At 42.9% G+C, this 27,334-nt stretch overlaps 2 protein-coding genes across 2 annotated transcripts in view; one reads left to right on the top strand and one right to left on the bottom strand.

Moving 5' to 3' along the window:
* The window catches only part of hif1al (hypoxia inducible factor 1 subunit alpha, like), a gene marked incomplete in the record, with an annotated part of 16,149 nt that extends 8,116 nt beyond the window's left edge, over positions 1-8,033 (top strand). The window contains 12 exon segments of the mRNA XM_065960267.1: positions 94-178; positions 561-676; positions 1,673-1,857; positions 1,998-2,104; positions 2,392-2,539; positions 2,630-2,883; positions 3,494-3,672; positions 3,787-3,882; positions 4,078-4,247; positions 5,056-5,170; positions 5,495-5,618; positions 6,469-8,033. Coding sequence (XP_065816339.1) covers positions 94-178; positions 561-676; positions 1,673-1,857; positions 1,998-2,104; positions 2,392-2,539; positions 2,630-2,883; positions 3,494-3,672; positions 3,787-3,882; positions 4,078-4,247; positions 5,056-5,170; positions 5,495-5,618; positions 6,469-6,536 — 1,647 coding nt within the window.
* Positions 8,034-11,657: 3,624 nt separating this feature from the next.
* On the bottom strand, positions 11,658-26,384 carry zgc:152863 (uncharacterized protein LOC562658 homolog). Its single transcript, XM_020643525.3, has 5 exons — positions 26,179-26,384; positions 18,248-18,348; positions 15,820-16,023; positions 13,123-13,267; positions 11,658-13,038 (listed from the first exon to the last, which is right to left on the bottom strand). Exons 2-5 carry the CDS (start codon positions 18,333-18,335, stop codon positions 12,705-12,707), a joined length of 771 nt encoding a protein of 256 aa, XP_020499181.3. The 5' UTR covers positions 18,336-18,348; positions 26,179-26,384; the 3' UTR covers positions 11,658-12,704.
* Positions 26,385-27,334: the final 950 nt, after the last annotated feature.

Raw genomic sequence — 27,334 nt, 5'->3', positions numbered from 1 at the left:
TTTTATATCGATGAATACGTTTTGACCTTTTAAAGCACTTACAGACGTCAACATGTTCGTGTCGCTCACCATGTCGCTGTTTGTCGTTTCCAGCTGGAGCTGCTGGGACAGAGCGTTTATGACTTTGTTCATCCGTGTGATCAGGACGAGCTCAGAGACCTGCTGGCTCCACGTCCAGGTCAGACACACTCTCCATCATTACTAAACAAATCCTCATAAAACACACATTTTAATATTACACCACGTTTTTGTTCCAGTATTTATCATGTCCTGCAGATAGATGATGATAGCCTGCTTCTCATTGGTAATAAAACTGATAGATTAACATATATTAAACAATAACAAAGAGGTTCTTAAGATGACGTTTATGCACACTTGAGAGTGAGAAGATGTCATGTTGTCTTCCTCTGAAAAGACAAACACCTTCACTGCATGTTGTTAGCTTTTCTTTATCTGAACCAGTAAAATCTGACTGTTTTTCTGACTGATTGTTTTAATTCCAGTATCTTTTCCTGCACGTTTGTGGATATGTAATACAAATGATGTTCTGTTGTTTTCAGGTGTGAGTAAGAAACTGTCGGCTTCACAGTCGACTGAGAGGAACTTCTTCCTGAGAATGAAGAGCACTCTGACCAGCAGGGGGCGCACCGTCAACATCAAGTCTGCCGACTACAAGGTTCAGTATCACACCCACACACACACACACACACACACACACACACACACACACACAGGGCTAGAGTCCAGCTTGAAAGGGATACTAGTTGGTCAGCCGTTTTTGGCAGTCGCCCTGTACTCTACTCCCTGCACACTTGACACAGATCACGTACAGGTGTTTACAAGAAAACACACACACACACACACACACACACGTACACACAGCTCACTGTAAATCAAGGCGATGTAGGGGTGACTCCACAGTTTGTAAAAGGCGGTTAGATTTCAAAACAGTTTCTAAATAAACAATATCAGACTTGACCTACTTAAACAGTTCCTGATGAGAGAACAGTTTGAATCCAGTTTCTTGTTGTCATCGATACAGCTTGAAGTTCATTTTAAACTTTTGGTTCCTTTTAGTCATATCCTGCCTGTTGACGCTTTATGGTCACGAAAAAAAACAATATGATGACAGAGAAAATGTCAAATGGAGCACTAAAACAGGAAACTCTGAAACGGTTTGACATATGTAAGAGAGTTGGGGTTGCACATAAAGGGGGCGCCACCTTGAGCTGTAGTGGGTGGTTCACAGTGCCTTGCTCAAGGGCACATTGTTAGTTCTCATGGGAGTGGACGGGCTCCTCTCCAGCAACCAGATCAGTTTCCCCTACTTTGTTCTGTACCAGGACATGAAACTGGAAACCCTCCAGTTCCCATCCTGACTCCCTCAGCTACAGCCGCCCCCCTAGGTTAAAAAAACCAGCCGTACACACACCCAGGAAGGACATCATGATGGCATGCAAACCTGAAGGACTTGACTTCTGAATGTGAAGACCTCATAAGGCTTTATTTGGTCCTAAAGATGCTTTGTTCAGCTTCAGACTACACTGTAATATTCAGACACTCCTGTGAGGTTAAGATTGTTAAGACGACAATGAAAACAAACCGATCCTTTTTGGATTCTGTTTTGAGAAAAGAATGATTAACACGTCTCTGCTCTCTCTTATTTCTGCAGGTTCTTCACTGTACGGGTCACATGCGCCCGTTTTGCCCGGGCTCCACGCCGCCCCCTGCAGGCCGAGCGATGATCCTGCTCTGCGAGCCCGTCCCGCACCCGTCCAGCGTGGAGTTCCTCCTGGACACACACACTTTCCTCACCCGCCACAGCATGGACCTGCGCTTCACACACTGCGAGGGCAGGTAGGATGAACACTTGAGTTGGAGCTGACCTTTGACCTCTATGTGGATGGGAGGCAGGAGAGAAGGGAGAGAGTCAGACGAGAGAGGAATAGGAACATTGAAGTCCTCTGCTGATTTTGCTTCATTCTCTCTGTTTCCAGGGTGATGGAGTTGGTGGGATATGAACCTAGCGATCTGATTGGCTGCTCAGCCTATGAGTTTCATCATGCCCTTGACTCTCATCACATCAACAAGAGCCTGCACACATGTCAGTTTGAGTGTTGTGTGTGTGTTTGTGTTCTATAAAAGATATCCCGCACATGTAAAAGCAGGATTTTAACATTCGACAATCATTAAACTGAATCCTTCATGTTTTTTTATCTTCAGGTTATTGTGTTTTAAAGGACTTTATCTTTAAGTAAATAAGAGTTCTGCTTTTGCATAAATGTGATTACGTTAGAGTTGTGTTTTTATTGCTTCAGTCTCTGGTCCTTGAGTGAAATGTTCCTTACTTTTCTGTTTGTGTGTGTGTGTGTGTGTGTGTGTCACATGAAGTGCTGTCCAAAGGTCAGGTGAGCACCGGCTGCTATCGTTTCCTGACCAACAGCGGCGGCTTCGTCTGGGCTCAGACTCAGGCCACCGTCCTCTACAACAGCAAGACGTCTAAGCCCGAGGCCATCGTCTGCCTCAACTTCATCCTCAGGTACTTTTAAAAACCATGTGAAGTGTACGTGTGGGGAAACTTCCTGTCCATCAAACATCTAAAAAAAACCAATTCTTTTTCTTTTTGCAGTACCGTCGAGCAGCCAGACGTTGTTTTCTCCGTCGAGCAGATCCGATACCGCCCGCCGTCTGAAGCTGAATCTCATTCCACAGAAATTAAAACAAAGGTCAACGGGACTGCTGACATCTGTGACTCTGACGGTGAGCGTCTCTCTAGCTCCAAGGACGCATGTTTGAGCCCCGGCAGCTCAGATCAGGAGGAGCCCGAGGCACTTCTTCAGTTAGAGTCTGTGGCCAAAGACGTGATCGTACCGCCGACAGGAGGTGAGACACACAGACATTTAGATTTACAGCTTCAGGGATCAAAGTTCAGAAAAAAGTTGTCGAGGTCAGAAATGAATATTTGATGATTCATCGATCACTCTTTCTCTTTGAATCAGCATCTCTGCATGCATGGAGGTCGTTTTGTTCCAGGGTCTATCTGTCCCTCTGATAAGTTACAGAAACCTTAATTAGCACCTTCAACAGAGCCAGGCTCCGTTTATGGGAACTAGCCTGGTAGTGAAAAAGCCGATGGCCCCTATTGGGCCCCACAACTCAACCATTATGACCAATGGGCATCCAGAGCCAGGACATCACCGGGGTTGTCAAGTGGGAGCCCCTCTTTAATGGTGTTTTGTCTGATTAGTTCTAGGACACCTTGGGTAGGGCAGACAGTGAGCCTCATGTTTTGTTTTCATGCTGGTGTTCAAGGATCGAAGTACTGAGTATGAGTAAGGCTCATACAAAGCCTTTAAATACAGGAAGTTCATCTTGTGACGTTATCCTTAGATTTCAGGTATTTACAAGGTTATAATTAAATTCTATTTCCTGGATTTATTTTTATGTCTTCAGCTGAAGTTTCTGATTTCTTTGTGTTTTTTGTGTCCGTCAGATTTTGTTGAGCTCGCGTTCTGCACTCCGTCCAGTCCGGACTCTGTGCTGGAGCACCCTGAGGATCTGTGCACCCCTCAGCTGAGACAGCTCCTGTCGTCCATCTTCAACCCCCTCACTCCCCCTCCATCATCATCATCCTCATCGTCCTCAGCAGCACCCTCACCTCAACCTGAGCCGGTAAACGCTCGTCTTAAATCTTTAAAAACACTTTGTCCTTCACATGAACCTGTCCTCTCTCGCTTTGTTTTGATTGAACTTTGATTGAACTTAAATTCTGTCGACCTCCCTCAGAGCTCCCTGGAGGACGAGGTGATGGACACCAGCCAGGTGGAGAAGTTCTTCGCTGTTTGTTCAGAAGACGGTCAGAAAAGAGAAGAAATTCAGGAGGTAGGAGACGAATACTTTGAATGAAGTTCTTCAAATCATTTCAGGACAGTATAAGAAAGTAAAAAAAACAGTCAAATTAGGATAGATACAGATGTGAAATTAAGAAGATAATTCAAAATAATACATGATCAAAGCAGATTTATAGCTGTTGAGTCTGACCCCTCCTCCTGTCTGTCTCTTCTCTGGTCTGTGAAGGAGATGGACCTGGACATGTTGGCTCCTTACATCTCAATGGACGACGACTTCCAGCTGACCTTCCTCAGCAGCAGTTTGTCCGACGAAGCTGAGAATCCTCCGACGTCATCGTCGTCATCGTCTGAGCCACGAGCTGTGACAACGCCTGAGGTGTCAACGGGGAGGAAACGGTACGACGAGCTCGTTCACTTTGTAACCTCACAGGTTAAAGATGGTCAGGAGCGAATTCAGGCCACGATGACATCACTGTGACCTTAGAAAACAATGTGATGGAAAGTAATATTATAAAGATATGCAGGTATGTGCTCATATATCTTACATGAACATCCTGCAGCAGTTTGAATCACCCTCCCTCAGTCTTTGAGGTGGAAACATGTCGTATTAATCTGTGAACAAGCTTTTGATTATTGGACATATTTATTACGTTTCACATCTCTGAATTCACTCTGATAAAACCTGACGATCAGATTTCTCTTGATGTCGACAAAAGAGGCTCTGACAACAGAATGAACTCAACAACTCAAACTGCAAAACCTGAACATATTTGTTCTTTTTCAAAACAACTCGTGAAAATACAACTTTTTAATCGTCATTTCTTAATGAGACAACAAACCATCTTTATAAAAAAGATGTTGTGGTCATCAACACGTCTTGCTTGTTATTCTATGACCTGCCTGACGTTACGTTTGTTTTATTATTGTTTTCCTTGTAAATCACTTTGTGACTTGATTTTGAAAAGTTCTCTATAAATAAAGGTTGTTGAAATGTGAAGTTCGTCCTGAGGGGGGCGCTACAGGAAAGCTCATGTTGGTAAATCACAGAAGATGATCTTGGTGCAGAGTGTTTTTACTTACCTGCGTCCATAAGGTTTATTGTAAAAGCAGATTAAACAGTTTACAAAGTCCAGACACTCTACACATAAAACACGACTACAAATGTATATTTCTGTTTTTTTAAATCTGATTGTCTCTGTTTCAGATTTCACGACCCGGACGAGGAGATGCCGTCTGAGCTGATGATTCAGGGCAAAAGACAGAAAGAAGAAGTTCCCTCTTCTATAGAAGAGGAACTCCTGCTCAGCCACAGGCTGCTGGTGAGTGAAGGAAGAGGAAGAGGAAGAGGGGAAAGAAATGTTGTCAGTCCAGCTCATTTTTCTGCTTTTACAAACCATTACAAAAAAACCAAACACAGATCTGTTCTTCTGCATCTAGAGCTTAAAACTGAAGTTATAATTGATCCAGTATTTCCAGAACATGTACAAGAGTTTTTACATCATAGAATAAATGTAGTCTGACGCCATAATGACAGTTTTTGACCCTTATATCAAAGCTATGCGTTACTGGACGTTTCCACAGTATCAACCAAAGAGCAAAGAAAAACATCCATGTGAGCATGTTTTTAAAATCTCCATCCTCAGGACTCTCTGGAGGAAACGGACCAATCAGATCTGGCCCTGCTGATGGGGTCAGGAGGGCGGAGTCACCTGCTCACAGACAGAGACCCTCTGTTAGGAGGCGTTCAGGGACTCTGTGATACTGCAGGTAAAAGGAACACATTCATTCTTCTTCTATCACCGACTGATAGTTATTGACTATGGACAGTTTGTATGTATCAGACTGAAATGATTTATTAAGGGCGATAGAGTCTCAGGTCGCTGAACCCCTGAACTGCTCCTGTGAGGTGTTTACAGCTGGTTAGGAAACAACTCACATTCATATTAAAAGCCTCCATCTCGCCCGAAAAGCAAACAAGAGCATCAGCACAAAGATGTGTTATTTTTAAATAAAGTGATTTAAACGCCTTCAAACCACGGCCGCGGGCAGGTTGTCAGATGAAGTGATTAACGGCACGCTGCAGACACAGACTTTCTGGATGAGGGACGTGTTTGACTGTTAATAAAAGCAGGACGAGATGGAAACAAAACACCTCCACACAAAGAAATGAGAGGCACCGCTTTGTCCACAGGTGTCGCCAAAATCACCACAAAGTTCCTGAGAGGAGGTTTAACAGGCGGCCTGAGACAAAGCTTAGTGACCCTTTAACCTGCTGAGAGAATTTGATTGACTCAGGTTGACTCGACGCCTGCTGCTGTTCTGATTTGTTTCAGAGTTTGGTGGTATTACGGTGTGTGAATTAAAGCCCCTTTACAGATAGAGTATATGAACTTCTACTCTAAAGATTTACTTGCGTTTGTGGAATTGGTCCGACGCTGACAGGCTGGTAGCAGACAACATCTCCAGGAGGTCTCCTCATCCTGTGAACAAACACAGTTTATTTTTATCTGTGTGTTTGTTTAGATCGTGTGTTAACAACAGGTGTAAATAAAGATCTCAAAGTGATTTTAAACACCTTCTGTTTGTTTATTTGTCTCTCTCTCTCTTTCTGTTGCAGCTCTGATGTGGGACATCTTCTCAACTCGCCCCCCCGACCTCTCGCCGCCTCTCTCACCCATGACTTGACGGAGAGAAAGAAAGACGCAGCTGGACTTCTGAGAAGCCACGAAAGTTTGAACAGATTGATCTGGCTGCAGTCACAGTTACCAAAATGCGCACACACAAGTCGTTTTCACACATGCACAACTGACATTTTCAGTACGGCCTTCCCCTCAGTTGTTATTCCTGATGTACTGGAGGGTGGGGGAGGGGCCTCAGGAGGCAGGAAGTGATTAAAAAAAGGACACTGGGATGAAAAAAACACAAACCTGTGAGCAGAAAAAGTATGACGCAGCTTCATTACGTTATTGATCACACTGGTTGTTTGATGTAAACATCTTAACCCCCCCTCCTGCTCACGGTGAATTTCCTGAATATTACCCGCTGCGTTCACACATCAGCTCGCCACAACGTGCACACGTGGAAATTTAACTATAGGGGGAGGGGCAGGAAAAAGTTGAAGTAAAGTCAGGGCTAAAAAATGTGGCCAGAGGCGATGACACTTCAGGAAACTTTCAGGAGTCTTCAGGATTCTTTTTGAAAATACAGCAACACAACGCGTCACAATCACACACACACACACACACACACACACACACGCGCTCATCGTGGTCCGTGTGTGTGTGTGGAAACAGCAAATGCCGTTAAAATCTTGAAATGTATAAATGATGTAAACCATCATGGATTGGATGTCAGTCGATCTGTACATGTGTCACTTTGTGTACAACAGTTTTTTTGATTTAATCACATTTTCACTGCTTCGCTGCGTCTGTCAATTTGTGCAGGAATTCCCATAATGCTTTGCTTTGTCTTTAATTCAAATCGGTGTTCCTGCCGTCTTGTTGTCTTTCATATAACACCATCAAGCAAACCTGCAAAAAAATCAGTGGCAACGTTTCTTTCAGTGGCATCTTCTTGTAATCTTTTTTTTTTTTTTACATGTCTGTCTAGTTATTGATTTTTAGCAGAAGAAGAACTTAGAGCTGTTCAGGGTGTAGATTATCAGATCAATCTAACCGATTCTTAAATCAGAGCGGTGTGAATCAGTCGATATGATAATGGAGCTAAATTTGTGCTTTTGACTCGACTTTGATATATAACCTGATGAACTTGTATCACATACAGTTAGTGTGCCTGTTTCACTGCATTTCAAATGTTAAGTCAACAGTTTTATTGATGTATTTGTGATTCTTTAGAGGGCTTTTGAACAGAGCAGACGGTGTTCGGTGAATTATTGTGATCCTGCTTCACGGCTTGACATTGTTTTTGCGTCACTCATTTTCTGTGTGTAAACCCTCAAACTATCTGTCCTCGACTAACGAGAAACAAAGTTCTCTGTGCCTTTTATGATCCAGGAAGAGACATGTGATGACAGTTTTCTGCGTCCTGTCTACTCGCAGGGTGTGATCTGTAAACTGTCCGAGATTTGAAAATGATAGAAAGAGGTGAAAGGTGCTTGTTTTTACTTGTTTTAACATTTAATCTGTTTTCACTCTTTAACTGAATAAATCTGTTGAAACAGAAGCTGCTGTGTGGTCACTGAAAGTTTGTCTTCTCAGGATAAGACGCTTTATCGCCTCATCACCGCCCAGACGAGAAAATCACACTTTAAAGGTCACATATTCTGCAAAATCCACTTCACCATGTTTCTCTAACTCTAACATGTGTCTTTAGTCCGTCTACAAACCCCCCAATGATGAGAAAAATCCATCCTCTCCATCTTCTCCCTGCTCCACTTTTCAGAAAATGTGTGTTCAAACAGGCCGTTTGGAGATTTTCCCTTTATGACATCACAAAGGGCAGTAGCCCCTCCCCCAGGTGGGTGACACTCCCACAGCTAGGTGTTTGTTCTGCCCTCTGAGTCTGCCTTCTCACCGTAAACAATAGGACATGGAGCGAGAAAGCACCGAGTACACACGAGCCCTTCCAGAGAGGGGGCGTGGTCAGACACAGCTCATTTACATATTTAAAGGTACAGACACAGAAACAGCCTGTTCTGAGCAGAGCTGAAATAGAGGGGTTTATAGACATGATCAAATACAGGATCAGAGTGGATTTAGAACAAGACATGGAGGGAGAAATCCCAGTCCAATGTGTACCCCGCCTCTCACCCAGTGAGCGCTGGGAATGAGGGGGGGAAAGCGTTAAAGATAATGGGTGTTATCTTTACTGGAATACAAATGTCTAAGGTGTAAGTATGTGTTCCTTTAGTTTGAATTAGCTGGTTTTCCAAAGGTCAATGACAAAGCGACTGGAGGTGAAGCTGTTCCCATCAGCTCTGACTCTGAATGTACCGTTTGCACAATCTCACTCTGGTGTCACAAGATGGAAAATCTCCATGTTTGTAAGGAAGGAAATCCTCAGAGCTCTCACTTCAGACTGTTTGGAAACCTTCTCAAAGTGTCACCCTGTGTTCCCTCCCTCTCTCTCTCTGTGTAATTCAGTAACTTCTCATAGTGGTCATCGTCGTCCTCTTCCTGTGTGTGATGTTGTGAAGTTCTCACACATCAGAGGACAGTGGAGTTAAAAAGCCCCGTGGTTACATAAGGCTGGTTTATAAATGACTTACGAGCTGCTCAGAGTTCAATCATTTCTCAACTGAAACATGACAGAGGGAGGGGAAAAAGTCCTTTTACATCTGAACTACAAACACACACACACACATCTGGGAGGCTCCATTTAAAAGAGTAAATATAAGAAAATAGAATTAAAAATCAAATGATGTTAAGAACAGAATAAAACATCTTACAAGGAGAAGAGATGTTCTTGTATGACTGAATATAGTAGTGAGTAACTATCCTATCCTAAGGACAGAGGATAGAGAGAGAACGGGGAACGACATGAGGGAAAGGAGCCACAGGTCAGACCCGAAACCTAAGCAACCCACTCCTATAGGACCACAGGTTCTGCACATGGGGGGAGCAAACCAACCACCAAGCCCCCCCTAGCAGCTCTACTTTTGACCGTTTACAGTTGGCCACTTCCTCATGGTGGTTATCAACCTAAGGGTCGGGCGCCTTTAAAGGGTCACAGGATAAGGGGAAGTGAAATGGTTGATCAGAGAGCAAGTTATGTTTACAATCATTTGTTTTCATTCTAAAATAACCTTTATTTTTGCTTCGTTGGACTAATATGGAAAAATGTAGCTTCAAGCCTTAAAATATTAGTACATTTAAAGCATTTGTGAATTTTAGGGAACAGCTGTGAAATTCAGGCAGCAGCTACCTGGTAGTTTTAGGTCCATACAGTTCTTATGGGGGGGCTTCCTTTGGACCTTTTCCAAGAACTAAATAAAATGATTTTTATTCTGTTTGCATTCGCACCACCAGTAGGGTCAAAGTTAAGCTGCCAGATTGGTTTAAATGAAAATGTTTTCTTACTACTCAAAGTGCTTTTACACCGCAGGTCACATCTACACATTTATAGTGTCCATTAGTAGAAACTAATCCTATTCAGACACATTCATACTCCACTGATGAAGCAGCGGGAGCAGCTTGAGATTAAGTGTCTTGCCCAAGGACACATCAGACATGTTGCTGCAGGAGCTGGGGATTGAACCCATAACCTTTTGGTTGAGAGACAACCAGCTCTACCAACTGAGCCACAGCCACCCAGATCAAAACTTTGACCCATCATATCCCAAACAGATGCAGATAGAGAAACAACATGTCAGTATTTGTGTAATTCAGACAGGGTGCACGTGTTTGCTTGCCATTTTTGGTAATTAAAAAAAGAAATGACCCAGTATCTATTTTTGTTGCCGTGGTAACAATATCTTTTGATTTTTACTACCCCATCCAAGTTTGAAGGTCTAGTATGATGACAAACCAATCCCCAAATTACACACGACCAACTGAGCCACAGCTGCCCCAGTGTAGCACATAAACTATGTTAACAAGCATTTACTTTGAAGAATACTTCAGCAACAACCCTTTAAATTAGAAGTTGAAAAAACATCTATCGTTGTGTTGAAATATAAGAAACATGGGTGCGGTCCTCCAACTACTGTAATAACAATGTTCCCCCTCTCTGAACCCTGCAGGTGGTTTCAATCATGAGGAAAGAAACACAGAGGAGGAAATCTGGGTTTATCTGTTTTCTTTATCTTAGTCGACAGGGTGACTAAATTTGTGTCATGTGTTGTTTGGTAAAAACTACAAACATTTTCTGTGTCTGCAGAAAGTGAAACTGAAACCAGTCCTGCTATGAGTGAGTGTACTGGTTGATTCCAGCTCTGGGATTGGCAAACGCTGGAGTGTCTTTATCAATGACCTTTTTTCTCCCCTGCCCATTCATCTGACAGTAAAAACAGCTGACGGCTGACAGTAAACGCCAGCAGCTCTTCTGCTTTTTATTACCTCATAACTAAATTATCTCACCAGCTTCCTTCTGCTTTCAGTGAAACTGCACACATTTCTCAGACACACCCAGAGATGCAATCTGCAGCAAGATGACTGCCTGGGAACCATTTACTCACCACTGCACACGTCCCCGACACAGCCAGAGTTCAGTCATTCACATTTTCCTCTGAGAGAAGATTTGAATCACCATCCTGCTTCTGTGTAAAAACCCTCTACCTTATAGTATGTGTCGGCTTTATAGGGATTAAAGCCTCTGTACAAGGGGAGTGCATCATGTCCGCTAGGCTATCTGGTGCTCCAAAAATATGTATTTTAAGTTTGCAATTAAACAGAAAACTCTGTTTTCACCCACCAGGCCAAAATTCAAAATCATAAAAAATGAAGCATTAATCAGCTCTTCCAGGCTGAGGGCGTGTCCATTAAATGTGCTTAAACTACGGCCAATCACGGTAAAGACGTGTCTCTTTAAAAATGTCAAAAAGTGTGTTCATCTGGCCGCTCTGTTGGACCAGTTCAGCCTGACATGTTTGAACCACCAGAGCCAGAATCAGGTTTGGACTCGAGGACACCGACCTCCTCATCTTGAAACTAAAAGTTAAACTTTCTAACAGTCTAAATCCATAATTCAGTCAAACATAGAGCTCACTCTTATTGTTTACAGCAACATAAATATCATGTTTGGAGACACTTTTGTGATTTAGCCTCACAGACTTCAGACACACTCAGGTGTCTCTGCTGCGTCGACTCTCAGGTGAATCTTCAAATCAGTCACGACGAAGACGAGATGTCAGAGAAACATGTCAACATTTATTCCTCATATAATTCTGTGCAATGTACAAATAATCGTTCTGTAAATATTACTATCCATATAATAATAATAATAATAATAATAATAAGATTAATTAGACATAAAATACATTCAAGGTCAGAGAAGGCGTCAGTTGCCCTGCGGAGGTCAAACACACACACACACACACACACACACACAGCAGAGATTCTCAGTGTTTGACTTCAGGCTGTGGAATGAAAACTGTTATTTGGAAGTTCTATTTCATTTTTAAAAGCACCTACGAACGCGTCTGCACCGATGCCACCTGGGGCGAAAATAAATCACAACTATTTAATTTACATTCATGAAAATATTTGAACTTCACTCACCGGTGAATGAACACACGAGAAACACGTTTTTTAAAGGCTGTTTTGGTTTCCAGGCATTTTTTTCAAGTCTCTAAATACAAAGTTACCACCACGAACATGCTCATCACAGTCACCACTGTCCGTGCATCGAGCCGGCTTCAAACCCCACAACGCCATCGGTCTGAAGCGACCCCCCAAAAAAAACAAAAAAAACAACATGAAACAAAAAAAAGGGAAGAAATGAAATGAAGGCAGTTACCATGACGATATAGCACACAGCAGACTTCACCGAGGAAGCCTCAATCGACCCCCGTCACGGAGGGGAAGTATAACGTCTCCAGAGATACACTGAAAACACACACATACACACGCACACACACACTTGCACCTTTGCACGATCACCGTCCTGTAAAAACCTCAACTGTAATATTTCTACAACACTTTTTTATGAACAAACTTTTTTTTTTTAGATACAAGGTTTCACCCGATCATTAACTCATTTAAAACAGCGTCCAATCAGAGCTTGTCATCTTCGTCCTGTGATTGGACAAGGCATCCCGATGAGCTGCAAGCAAACCAGGAAAAGTGCAGACAGTCTCTTCAGGCGTTTGTGGTCAGACCGAGTTAAAGGCTGAGCTGCCGCTAGCTGTCAATCAAAAAGGTGACATCATTAAGAATCAACTGTATAGTCCGTCCATCAGGTGTCCTTGTCATTTGAAAGTGTGACATGTCTGATGTCCCCGCTGCTCCTCCTGTCTCTGGGACGGGACGTCTGCACCTCCTCGTAGGGGGGCGGGGGGTTGTCTGGACTCTGATTGGACAGGAGGGGGCGCTGACTGCCGTCTGATTGGTTGTTCAGAGACGCTGGGTGACAGAGTGGAGCTTCCTGAGCCAATAGGAGCTGAGTGGGTCCCGGTGCTGAGCAGGGAGGGAGGCGCTGCCCCCAGCTGCCGTACACCGCCTCCTCGTAGGAGGGGAGAGAGACAGGAAGTCCGTCCACCATCAGGTCCAGCTGGTCTGAGGAGCGCCGGCTGCAGGGACACAAAGAGTTAATGGATGAGGAACAGGAAGGTGAGGCACACAGGCGAGGTTTCATACGTTTTTGTTTTTCTTACCTGTGTGATTGACAGGGGTAGAGGCGGGACTTGACGACCAGACAGGCAGTGGTGGTGAGCAGGAAGATGGACACGCCCACCGCTGTGGTGGCCATGCTGGGCATCGAGTCGTTGTCTCTGTTGTCAGAGTTCATGTTTGGACCGCCTGAGGACGAGAGAGACAGAAAGATGAGTCAAAACACAAAAACAAACAAAAACAAAGAGAAGTTAAGCGTCTGGGGCTGACACAAAAACACAAAACATTTACATCATAATCCTGAAAACCTGCTTCCTTTACTCATGTACGCAGGTTAAAAACATCATGGGGTGATGGCGAGACGAAAGATGCCATTTAAAGACGTGAACTCAGAGCAAATAACATGTGGAAGTACAAACCAGTTTGCTTTCAATTCTACATTAAATCTCATAAACGTCTAAAAACCTGACAGATGGTTCTGACATCTCTTCCATTCAGAGAGATTTACATCTGACCTGATTCAATCACAACCAGCTCATTGATAAAAGAGGAGATTCAAGTTCAGGCTCTTTGTGTGAAAACTGTGCGATGTTCTAAGTCTCAGATCTCAGTATAATGCTGAACATGTACATGTGTGCATCCTGTTGATAAATGCTGTGGTAAGTGCGCACGCCCCGTGTGTGGAGGCTGTAGTCCTCAAAGCGGGCGGCAAAGGCCTGAATCCCACCTGTGGCTCCTTTCCCACATCTTGTTACCCTCTCTCTCTGATTTCCGACTCTATCCACTGTCCTATCTCCTCCATTGAAGACATAAAAAGCCCAAAAATAAATCTTTGAAAAAATAAATAAAAGCTGTATACACTGGATATCAGAATTAGCATTTTTGTTCTAGTCGTGTGGATGCAACCATGCAGACAGAGCACTGAGCGCTGACTAATACTGTGACCCCACATGCTTTGTAGTTTGTTCTGATTCATTTTAGCTTCCAGGGGCATTTTAGTCTGCACCCGTTGAGAACATCCCCCCCGTACTGTAAATCCTCAACGGTGTGATCCTAAGCTACTGTATATAATGATGAATATGTAGATAAACCCTATCTTGAGTTGCAGCCACAGGAGGTACTCAGAAAAAAAAAGTGCTGTACTGCATTATGTCGACTCTGTGGTTGAAAAATGGTAAAAAACATAAATAACTTCAAGGCAGTGAGCTCATGGAACATCCACCTGCGCTGCGACAGTCTGCGTATGTTCAACAGAAATAGACAATCGAATAACAGATCAATGAGCGGAAGGTTTTGTATCTGTTTGTGTGGTTTCTCTTCAACTCGTGACAGTCTCTGTGGCGGTATAGATTTCCATGAGGCTTTGACAGCGTCGTCACAGAGGAAGTGTTTGTTTGGTGAATACAGTGGCTTCGCCCGCTTCCTCGTTTCTGCGCTCTCACTCTGAGACGGAGGAAGTCAGAGCTGCTTTGAGGAGAGGAGAGCTGCTCGGTCCTCTGCAGGGAGTGTGAACGTGTGAGTCTGTAAATAGGTCAAACAATCATCCTGAAGACGATGCGATACGATGCACTTAATTCTCCCCTTCTAGATTCAAAGTGCTGCAAACATTCAGGTTTGTATTCAAGGTGCCAAGACGCTCTAAAGCTCTTTTAGTTTTAGTGCTGTGATGGTAAGATGACACCCAACTCTACCCAGAATGTTTCAGAGATACAAGTTTAAGCTGAACTTTACCTCCTGATCATAGGGATGATGAGTTTTATTCATAAGTTAAATGAGACTAAACTTGATCCCATTGGATTGAATCGAGGAAATCCTACTAAAAATAAAATTCCCTTCTACCAAAGATTTGAAATAAATTAGATTTAAGGTCTTATTTTTATCAGTGCTGCTCTACAAACCTCCACAGGGCCTCTAAGGAAATCTGTCTGTTTTTATAAAGTCCCTACAGATCACATCTACGGCCTCCGTCCCATATTGTATCATTAATAACTCGCTTGGAATCAAACCTGTAAATCAACAATGACACAACAATCTACTTCCTGAAAGTCAAACAAAAAAGGAACCGTCATAAAGTGACGGCAGCTTTTTTTAATCGTCTGGGTCAGTGCAGTCATGATGAGTCATTACTTGTGTAAATATTCAAACTCAGCTAATCAGACATTAAAAAAGAGGCTGCTCGGAAGTCTAAAGAGATGAGTCCTACAAGATCAGCAGTTCCCGGATGGGTCAAAATGTCCCCGGGATGTTTACCGTCTGAGCTGAACTCGGCAGAAACAGAAAGAAAACAAACTGAACTTTTCTCCTGTTTGTGCTTCATTTAAATATTCTCTCAATGACTGATATGAAAGCGATCTTCTCTACAGAACAGCTGACATCTTTAGTCCTTCTTTACATAATAATTTACTTCTCTAATTTGGAAACCACAAGTGAAAAAGGAGCTCCTTGTTTCCTTATGAGCTCATTATCATGTTGTGAAGGTGTGAAGATGAACTCTGAGATAACTTCAATATTATGATATCAAAATACTGAAACCGACGTTAACAACAGTTTAAATGTTAGAGATTAGCTTAGTGTTTTAGGATCCTCCTGTCCAGACAAATGCTGCAGTCTGTGGGAACTGGAGGGGGGCCAGTTCACTTCCTGAGCACTGACCCTGATCCTGATGTATGCAGGAACAGACGCTGAACCATCAGTAAACACAACCTGAGTGGAAAAGGTTTCACACGGTCTACACTCCTCACCTCTGATGGGGACACAGGTGGGGATCTGAGGCTTCCACTTCCCGTGAGTACACCTGGACACGCGGACCTTGTTGCTGATGTGGTAGCCCGGCTCGCAGAAGAGGTGGATGGTGCTCTTCTGGTGGAAACCTCGACACGGCGACGGGTCGCAGCGGAAGCCTCCATGTTCAGGAACCAGAGGGTGAGTGCAGTTATTCTGCCGTCCTGCACACAAAGCACAAGGACGAAAAGTCTTTAAATGCAAAATCATTGTTAAACTTTATTAAGGTTTATATTCCTCTGCATTAAAACATCATTTCCTCTCCCTCCTTACCCCACCTCCCCCCAAACCTCCACATGCATCTGTTTTCTTTTGGCCTCAAAGAGGAGGATAAACACTCCTTCCACAAACAACAACCTTCACACACACACCTCAGAGATTTCTCTTCAGTTTCTGCTGTAAAAAAATCTCTGACTAGGACTCTGGAGGCTGTTTTGTAAAATACAGAATTGTCCTTTAAACTGACATTAATTCATAGATTTTAAAACAACAAAAACAGCACAAGTCATATAAATGTGTCGTCCATCAACTGTAGACTCAGGGTATTTATCGAGCAGCTTCTGACTGGTTTATTGAAGGGATTTTCCACCATGTTTTATGATGATGTCCAATTACTGGGGCAGTAAATGTAATCAGTTCAAGCAATAAAATGAAAGCCCTGCAGTTTGGAAAGCACCACACTCTGCAGCCTTGACCCTGAGACACACACACACACAGGCAAGATAGTGTATTTTCCACAAAATAAAACCCAACTCTGATGAAGCTCAGTTACATTTCCCCTTGGACGAGTCAGCGCCTGTGTGTCTGTTTTTTTCTTGTTGTGTTTTCAGCGCTCTGTGAGAGGAGGAGCACACAGAGTCGTGTCGGGGTGAGAGGGTTGATGGATGGAGAGTGAGGAAAACTTTCAGTGTGAAAGGTCATAAAAGGTGATGTTGTTACTGTAAACAAAACTCATAACGTGGACGTGTTAAAGACTCTGCAGAGGGTCCGAGATACCTGCAGAATATCTACACATACATGCTGCAGACTTCACGCTCCTCCCCCTGCATCTCACTGCTCAGGGAAAAACACTCACACTCAGAAGTTGCTGACATCCTCCTAACTGTGTTGCCCAGTGGGCCGCTTCGCCCCGAGCAGCGAGCAGTCTTACCCACTTCCTCTATTTCACCACCTTCAACCTAAAAACGTCTACGTCTGTAAAATGATGATTCTGCTGCTTCTGAAAGCTGCTTCAGCCTGAGCATGAAGATCACACAATCATCTCAGTATCTACAAGTGAAGCTCCAACTAGACCAAAAGTCAATCTTTCTCTGGTTGTCTCCCAACAGAAGAGACAGCTTTGTACCAATAAAAAGTTATTCACACAGTTAGAAAAAGGAGGTCTCAAGAGGTGACAGCAGCTTCTGAAAATGGAGTCGATAAAAATCTATTATGAACTCGTGAAAAAAAAGGCAGATCTAATTAATCAAAAAAGGGAAGAACAAAAGACGGCTCGTTTTCAAACCTCAGAAAACAGAGCGAGCACCCTGAGCTGTGCAGAACGTCGCCTCACATCCTGCATGTTAAAGTTCATTTAGTGTTTCACAATCAGTCATCAGGAAGTGATCAAAACCGGGAGCGGGATCTAAATTCATTAAAATAAGGCTTTCTTATGGCTGGTGTTTTTGAGGTTGTTTTCAGCATCTCACAGCTCAGACACGTCTCATGTGTGTCTCGATGAAATGATATGAAATGCAAAAGATGATCTGTTTACACTTTTCTCACTTTTTCATTATTACTGAGATGCAGCAGACCAACTTTAAATCCCTTTGAAGTGTGGAAATATACTTCTCAATATGACTTCACCCAGGGCTTTTGAATCTGTTCTTTTAAAAAGACACAATGTTTTAATTTCAAAATGCAACAAGAGAAATTTGTAAACCTGTCTGTGATAGAAAGTAATCTGTGTATATTGTTTTTTAAAGACTGAATTTCCCCTTTTAAATTCTGCTGTATTCCCTTCATTCTTCTGTAGCTGATGTCAGTTTTTCCACAGCCTGAGACTTACAGGACACTTTTCATGCTTCCTAAAATGCACTGAACTCCTGACAACTTCCTGAAATATTCAGGTCGAGCTGCATGTGTGAACGCGATCAGCTGAATTTTTCACACCGACTTTACCTGGAGTTTTCCTGCCAGCCCTCTTATACATGTTTCTGTGTGAAGTAGGGGTGAGCAGATGTAAGAATGCAGCAGGAACAATTCAGAAAAATGCAGCGCAGGAGAGCAGGAAGGGGTGGTGACGTTTAAATCCTAAGACTGGTGTATGAACAAAGACTACATGAAATGTCCTGAAATGTCCAGGAGTGGGGGGGGGTTTGTGTGGACTGTAGGGGTCAGAGGTCGTACCTGCAGTGAGGATCGGAGAGGAGGCCAGGAGGAGGAGTCCACCGAGCAGACTGAAGCGTCCACATGAAGACAGGACTGACGCAGACATCAAAGTGGACTTCCTGAAAGAGAGAAGAGAGATGAAGTCACTAACACACACACTAACACACTAACACACAAACACACACACACACACACACACACACACACACACAAGAAGGGTGGTCAAGTATCTTTAAAGAGAAGCAGAAGGTCACCCCTCTCTCACTAACAGCTCAAGATTTCAGCCTCAGTTTAGTGAATCACATCTGGGGATGAAAACGTTGTTTTTTAAAGAGTGTCAGCTGTGAGACAGTTTACAGCTGTTTGCGTTTAACCAGAGACGGCAGACGGGGGCTGAGCCAGCTGCCGTCTTCACTCACACCTGTGCTGACTGTCCTGCTGATCTCAGAGCAGCTGAAACCACTTAAGAACTTCATGTTTGTCTGACAAACAAAAACCTGAAATTTGAACCACAGCAGACTTCCTGCCTGTGCTTTACAAAACCTTCAAGCTGCAGGAATCAACATACAAACTCAGTTTAACTTCACTGATGTTCGTGCGGCCTTTAGAAATATCAAAACAACTATTTAATTTCCTAATGTGATTTAATACGGAAGCCCGAAGGGGACAATACATCCAGTGTAACTCTGTTTTCCTGTGATACAGAGCACATTTTGGTTGTTTTCTCAAAAACTCAAATTATCTATCTCATGATCTCGGGATAACAGCGCTGGTTTTCCTGTGATAACAAGCGAAATATCTCAAGAATACGAAAACAGGGGAAATTCACTTCTTATCACGAGAAAACCAGCGATGTTATCCCGAGATAATGACAAAGATGAGATGAGATCTGGAGAAAACAACTGACTTAATTATCACAGGAAAACACAGATAAATTCAATGTGTTGATTTATGTCCTCTAAGAGCTTCCATGATTGAAATCTCCCCATGAGGAGCTTTAAAGGTATGTTGATGTTGGCGCCCCCTGTGGACAAAGTGGGATGTGTCATTGTTTTTGCGGATCTTGTCCTGTACATGCTGAAGTTTTGTTTTCAGGCAAAAATCTCTCTAACTTTTTTTGGCGTGCAAAGATGTAAAGAAAAGGTGTTTTGGCAGCGTATCGATGAATCTCCTCGACTGACACCCAACACTGAGACAGGGCGTGACATAATCCCAGAGAAATAAATAACGTCTCTCTGATGGTTGTGCTGCTTTTGAAGGTCATAAAGAGACATCAGTATTAATTTCAGTCTGTTTTATAACAAGATTTCTAAATGTGTTGGATCGCCACCTTCAGTTTGTACGAGCTGCTGAGGTCATGTTCAATCCTACAATTCACTTAGCAGACGCTTTTCTCCAAAGCGACGTACATCAGAGAGTAAGAACAACACAAGCAAGGATCTAGAAAAAAGGGAACAATGTGAGTAAGAGCAAACGATCAGCTTTGAGTCTGATTGGACACACAGGTGCTGACAGGAAGTGACCAGAGGCAAAGCACAACATTGAGGGCAGTTCTTGAGAGCTCTAATCAGTATAGAAACCATCTTATAAGTCGTCGTTATCAAACAAAAACCATCGTCATTACCATCATCATCATCAATAATATGGAGACCATCATCATTAAGTTAGTAGGTATTCATGAAAGAGCTGGGTCTTTAGTTTTTTCTTAAAGGTGCAGAGGGACTCTGTAGATCCAATGGAGTTCAATATTCAAAATGTTCCTCTTGATTCTAATGCCAATAAACACAATGATTCACGACTTTACGATTATTTAATGCAAAACTGTTACATATGATATTTAGACGACAACAATCAGTTACTTTCTGACCAGAGAAGTCACTTTATCGGCTAACAATCGATATGAAACTCTGCTGTTTCGTTCTGTTATCAAACCTTTGTATAAACCTGCCCTGAGCGCTAACTTTCCGCGGCCTGATGGTGAAAGTGTCACCTCCCACAGTTTAAAGTCTCAACACTGACCATAGAGACAGCTGACAGCAGCTACACAAACCTGATCACCACAACAACACCACACTCCTTCTCCAGATGACTTACAGCAGCCCGCTCTCACACACACACACTTCCTGTCACAGAGTTCGTGCCATGCCGAGCCGACCTCTGCCACACAGTCTGTGTAAATGCCACTGTGTGTTTCTAGTGGGTGTGTAGGTGTGCTCTGGTGTTTAAAGGTTTCTGTTTGGATCCAAATCTCACGAGATAGTATTCATCTGTGGAGCAGCGAGGGACGTTCCCCCCGCCTCAGTGTGCCAGGAGGGCAGACACACACACACACACACACACACACACACACACACACACACACACACACACACACAGACCCAACATTATAGAGGTTTAACAAAGTCATACAGACATGCATTAAAACACGCACACACACACACAGCTCTGTCTGTGTGACCACAGTCTGCGTGGGAGATCTGGCTCTTAGTCATCGCTCCTCTCTCTCTCTCTCTCTCTCTCTCTCTCTGTGATATTAGAACTTCTGCTGTAATGTTTGTCGAGCCGGGAACAGATCGGCTGCAGGATTATTATGACAACACCAATATTCTTCCAAATTCATCCTCAGCTCCTTCTCCTGAGAGAACTGCACACTGTAATGTTATTTCATGTATTTTGTGACATCATTATGGTAACAATGAAACCTGTGAAAAGTCTCGCTAAGCTGTCATTCTGACCACGTTTTCACGATTTAAGCGATTACAAAGTCGTGATAAAAAGATGTGACGCATCAACGCCGACACAGTTAGGATCACTAAGAAGAGCAAACTGGATGAGATTTGAAATGTCACTTTCCCCCACTGATTTCTGCTCACACCATCTGCTCCTCTGCTGCAGGACGAACACTGAAGGCTGCACAGAATGTAAAGACGACTCCACGTCTGAGGCGTCACTACAATCTGCTGCGGCTGCACGAACTCATTCTGATGACAAAAACACATTACATAGGACCTACGTATTTCAGCCCAACATCCTTTGTGCTTTCTGAGAAGTGATGATTAATATAACTTTATTTATACGGCACTGTTCCTCACACGTTCACCCAGTGTTCCTCAGAAAGGTGTTATTTTAAAAAGGGTGAAACTGGGTTAGGTCAGCAGAAAGAAACGCTGTTTTTCTTTTGATTGGAGAAAAATAATTAATCAGCTTTTTATCTGTTATTAACTATAATGATATTCTTAAAGGCTTTATATGTGATTTTTTTGATCCAGTAGATGTCGCCCTTGAGCACCAGCATGAAACCAAAACAACTCGTGCTGCATTGTTGTGTTAGCATGCTAATGCTAGCGATCTTTATCATGCTGGTATCTTCACACTGCATGTAAATTTACCTGAAATGAGCGTGATCTAGAAACACAGTTAAGCAGTGAGTACAGTATGTTATTCTTCTTTTCTCTAGTCCCTCAATTAAACAACTTTTATACACGAGGGGAGGAGTCAGCCGGCCGTCCAGGCGATGTAAACAAAGTGAAGATAGGACTCTGAAAACTCTGAAAACATCACAGACAGTGGGACTCGGGTGTTACACCCATTGTAGACAGTCATGACTCACAGAGTTATTTTCAGAGGATATACTTGATTTCTACATTTAAGTGTGAAAAATCACAGATAAAGACTTTAATTCCTGCACTCATCGTACAGTGCTGCGTTGTGATTGGTCTCTGGTGTGAGTTGTGTCTTGTATGAGCGAGTTGTTTGTCTTCCTTACACAACAGAAGGATGAAACATCGTTACATTATGTACTAGCTTCTTATCAGGTCTCACTTCTGACTCCTAGAACTGTCAGCAGCTGTAACCTTCACTCTCACGGGTCCATCATGTAAGAAACCCTCTCTCCGTCTTTAGTGAAGACCTTTTCATGTATTTGCTCCGTCATCTCGGTCTGAGCCACAGGCCCGTGTTTAACTCCAACTATGTAGGCTATTAGTTCCGGAGGTTTTATAATCAGGGTCAAGGATGAAGTCATTTCTGCATGATGTTTGTTGTTTGTGTGAAGCTTCTTGCTCCCTTGTGAAAGAGATTTTTGTATCAATGAGAATACTCCCGGTTAAAAAAATATTATAATAAAAGTGGGTATTTAAGTATTCAAAAATGGTTCCAAATAATATGAAGATGTTAACAGCAGACAGAATCACAGACTGGGAGCTCCAAAGGTAAAAGCTCGGTCAACTTTCACTCGCTGTAAGACATGGTATCAGTATTGATGTGCAAACCGATAGTGCTTTGATTGGAGTCATTGCTAAACATCACTCATCTTTGTGCGAAAATGTGATCATATCCAAACACCAGGGGGGAAAGTTCAGACCTCTTATAAAGGTTCTCAGTTTAAGTAGTTCTGCAGAGAAGTTTCAGAGGATATGGAGACAGCAGCAGCAGCTCAGTCTGTAGGGCGGGAACGAGAGGGTCCAGGACCAAAGAATTCAAATTGGTTGCTGGAGAGGTGCCAGATCACTTCCGAGTACTGCAGAGGTGCACTCGTATTAAATAAGACACTGAACCTCCACAAGCTCAGGAGCGCTCCCTGTGGGCCGCCTCCCCTCCCTTTGACATCTCTGTGTTAAAGCAGATCCTTTAGGTGTGTATGTCTGGATGTGTGGGAGAAACATGTCTCAATAACAGGGTGTGAACTTGGATTTCCCCCGGAGGATTAATAAAGTATAAAGAACTTTAACTGTTACACCTGGACAGGTAGAGTTACGTCTATCTGTAATAGGATTATAACTTCAGGTGTGGCTCTCTTTACATAAATATATTCTGTTTGTCGCCGTCTGTTTGCTTAATTTCTTAATGTTTTCTCTTTTTTTTTTTTAAACCACAAGAGGATGTGTGGGAGGGTTAGTGTGGGTTGATTGGGATTTTTTGTTGTTGAATATTTAATGACATATTTTATGTCTTCTATGAAAGGGGAATTCTGACATTTAACAACCAGGGTCCTATTTTTATATTTTGCGGTCTAAAAAAAACATTCACACCTGCCCTAAAAAAAAAATCGGAAATGCTCGGCGTCGATTGCTTCAGCCGACAGAAGTCTATGGGATGAAACGAGCAAAACTAAACCCGACAAAAGTGGACGTGATAAAGGATGATGAAGGATGATGTCAGAGGTAGATCTTCTTGTAAAAGGTGAGATCTTTGTTTATTCTTTTAAACCACACACAGTGGTCAAACTTTTTTCCTTTAGAGGCAACAGACTCCATTCAACAGGAGCAGGTGTTTGACATTCAGCACATGGGGGTTCAAACATTCAAACACCTCCATGTTTATCAGACCAGGTCCGGGCAGCCGACAGTCACAATCATGGAGGTCATGCAGCGAGATTCGGTCCATGCATGTTTAACTGGAGCCCTACATGGTAATGTGCACACAGTCTCTTACTGGTGGTCAAAACAACATGGCATTATTTTGTGTTAAATGACTCAGGCTCACAGGAAATGATGCATTTTCTGTTTCCAGCTACAACAGAGGTTTGTTTGGTATAAACAGAGGAAGAGGAGGGGCGTTAAAGAAAATAAATATTTCCAGATAACACTGCAGGAAGCTCTCTAGATTAAGACAGATGATCACATCTGACCCCTGGAGGATTTGCTCTGACTCTCGGTTTGTTCTCTTCACCCCTCTGAACCACATCTGACTGTCTGTCGGGTTGATCAGTAGCTGCAGAGGAGACACCTGCACTGATGAACTTTACTCTCTCTGCTCGGATGATTAACTGTTTCTGAATGAGTCTGTCAAACAAGGACAAACCCTGCAGGGACCTGGGATTCAAGTTCACCTTCAGGATGTTGTTTTTGCTCTCTGATCAAGATCTGGCTTTAGGAGATCAACATGCAAACATTATTTATTAGACTAATGCTTCATAAGACTCCTACACAATTACAAAATATGCAAAAGAGTTTGAGCCGACGAGGTTTTAGAAGTCCGCTTGACACGTTTTGCAATATTCAAAAATACCACAAGGAGGAAGAGAAACACATTTCATCACACCTTCTAAACTTCCCCTTAGCTGTAATTTAAGTGGATTTACAGTGTGCAGGCTTTAGTGAAAACTAGAGCACTTAAGAGTTCAGATTTTTACAAAGTGATGACCACTGTCCTCACTCTTTACCTCCAAACATGTGGGAAAACCCTTTCCAGACTTTAAAGTAAACAAAAAGTCCATATTTGGTTTGTCCAATCTGGGCTTCTGCAGAAACTTGCAGATGCATCATGAAGGACTCCATGTTGGAATGACCTCCTCTTAACAACCTCACTAGTCCCTTAATTTAAACTGAAGAGTAAGCGTGTTAGCGTGTTAGCATCACCGCCACGCCCTGTAGGCTGTGGTTCTTTCAGCCAGTTTCCACAATGAACACTGAACCTGCACACTGTGGAAGTGCTGATGCTGCATTTCTGAACCGGTCACAGGGACACAGTGAGCGGAGAGGGGTGCACAACTCGAATCACCCACCAACTTTTTTTGTTAAACATGCAGATGATTTTCTGAGATTTTTGTAAATATTACAGATTGTTTGGCTTTTATTTGTCTGCATTGTTTAGTTAAGTGTTGTGCAAATCTCCTGAATAACTATTCAAACAAACAAATAAATGTGTGAGAGACAATATGACTGTAAATTCAAATGGACAGAGCAACAGCTGCCTGGAAGTGAAACAAAAATATTTAGAGCTCCCCCTGCTGGCTGGCAGCAGTATACGTCATAAGACTCGCCCTGCTCCATGTTAGATGATGTGAGTCCAAGTTTGTGAGGTCTTTTGTCATAAGTTTATACATCTGAAGAGGACAGAGACGCGCTCCTCATAAAAACTGTTCAGTCAAGACCATAACAATCTTTTTTTTTTTAATTGCTGAGACTTTACACCGAGATGATGAATGACTAGAATACTGTGTAGCACGCTGCATGAAAGTAGAATAATCAGCCAGGCTCGTATTTTCCTACTTCCTCACTCCCTAACCTCCTTACCATCTTTTAAAATTGTTCATAACTTAATTTCTGAGATTATTTCTAATACACGGTTATTTTTCAAAGTTTGAATGTCTCTAGTTTTAGTGTTAAACTGATGATGTTTAGTTTAAATAAAGTTGTATTGAATCATATTTAATATGTTTAACCTTCAACAGTCAGAGGGGAGTTACTTTGGAGAGAAGGAGACACAAGAGTCTCACTTCAGTTCTGCTTTACCTCAAGTGGTGTCACCTGAAGTAACAGACCTTCACAGCAGGGCGAGGGTTCACAAACAGACACACACCTCCAAAACACACACACACACACACACACACACACACACACACACACACACACACACACACACACACATCCAGAATACACACACATCCAATACACACACACACCTCACCATAGTGAAAATAATCCCTTAAAATAAACCCCCCAAACTCTAAATTAAAATCTGTTACCCCTCTTTGAAAACCTGAAATCCTCGACACCCCGGGGTGCTACATAATCGTCTCCTCTCCTCTTTAATCCGGTCAGTCATACCTGTCGGACCCCCCTCAGTGAACCCTGGACCCCCCAATAGAGACTGTATAGAAACGGTTTATTATGTAGAAAAGCTGCTTTGTTCCTCAGCAACACGGAGAGAGGTAAGAGAAGCTTCGTGAGTTCACCATCAGGTTCCTGCTCTGATTAGTGTTTCAAATCACAATCATTACACTCTTCATAACGCATCAGTATATATATGACCTCTGCATGAAATAAAAACCACAATAACAAGAATTCAGCCTGTTTCATCGGAAATACAGAAAAACACAGCGCTGGTGTTGCTCACACAATCAGTCAGAGCACGAATCCAACGATCACATTTAAATCCCATCTTTCGTCCCCTGCTCTGTTTGAATGGAGCAGACTGAAGCAGAATAAACGTGAGAAGTGTCTCACCTGAGGGCTGTAAACAGACAGCAGCGGTGTGACGGTGCAGAGGAGAGTCTGATCGGTCTGCACGGATCCTGATCCCGCTCCTGGTTCAGGTTTTTGTTTTTTTTACAAAAAAGAGGAACGAGTGAATATGTGGGTTCTGGTTTCGGGTCCTCTTGCTGAAGCTCGCAGCTCCTGCTCAGCAACAAGTGAGACCTTTTCAGCTCTCCGGTCCTGACTCATCGATCAGCTGTGTTTGACACACAGCTCCCTATTGGCTGCTCGAGACCGCCTAACCCCGCCCACATGCGCGGCTCACACATACACACACAGTAGACTGATGATACAGACAGGTATTCTTCCCTCTGTATCTCACAGGTGTTTTACTCTATTATGCCATTTTTTTTAAGCAATTCCGACCGAACTTGTTTCCCTATAAGTCATAATTGACTGTTTTTCTTTCTTAATTAGTCCATAAAATGAATAAGGGCTCCCACCTCAACCCAAAACCAGACCCCAATAAACCAAGAAGAAAGCACAAAACTAATGAATCTCTAAATAACAAATGTTGTATCAAGACCCTTTACAAAAAGAGCAGGTCTACTGTACTCTTTCTTTAATCTACGCATGCTGCTGCTCGGTACAATCATGGAGAAACACAATATATCCTTCATTCATACACTGATGACACACACGTATATTTCTCTGTCATCAGATGACTTTAGTCCTATTTTAATAATTAACAGACTGCATAAAAGATACTAACTCCTGGATGTTTAGCAACGTCCAGATAAAACTGGATTACTCATTGTTGGTCAAAAAAAATCAGAGGTAGCAAACCCATCTACACCTCAAACCAACATCGCTGAAATACGGTGAGCAGAACAGAAACCTGTTTTTGTTTTGGATTCTGATCTTTGAAAATCACCAGGACATAATTTCAGAACATGTACATGGACTTGAGCTCTGACTACTCAAAGAGCTTTCACACTGCAGGTCACACCTACACATTCACACACTGATGCTAGAGGCTGCTGTGTTAAGAGTCCATCAGAAGTCCCATTCATAGGCCACTGATGAAGCAGCAGGAGGAATTCAGGGTTACGTGTCTTGCCCAAGGACATCTCAGACATGTTGCTGCAGGAGCTGGAGATCAAACCCTCGGCCTACCGGTTGAGAG

The sequence above is a fragment of the Labrus bergylta genome, chromosome 11 (assembly GCF_963930695.1).
Source record: "Labrus bergylta chromosome 11, fLabBer1.1, whole genome shotgun sequence".
In the NCBI taxonomy this organism is placed as follows: domain Eukaryota; kingdom Metazoa; phylum Chordata; class Actinopteri; order Labriformes; family Labridae; genus Labrus; species Labrus bergylta.
This window is presented reverse-complemented; position numbering and strand designations above follow the sequence as displayed.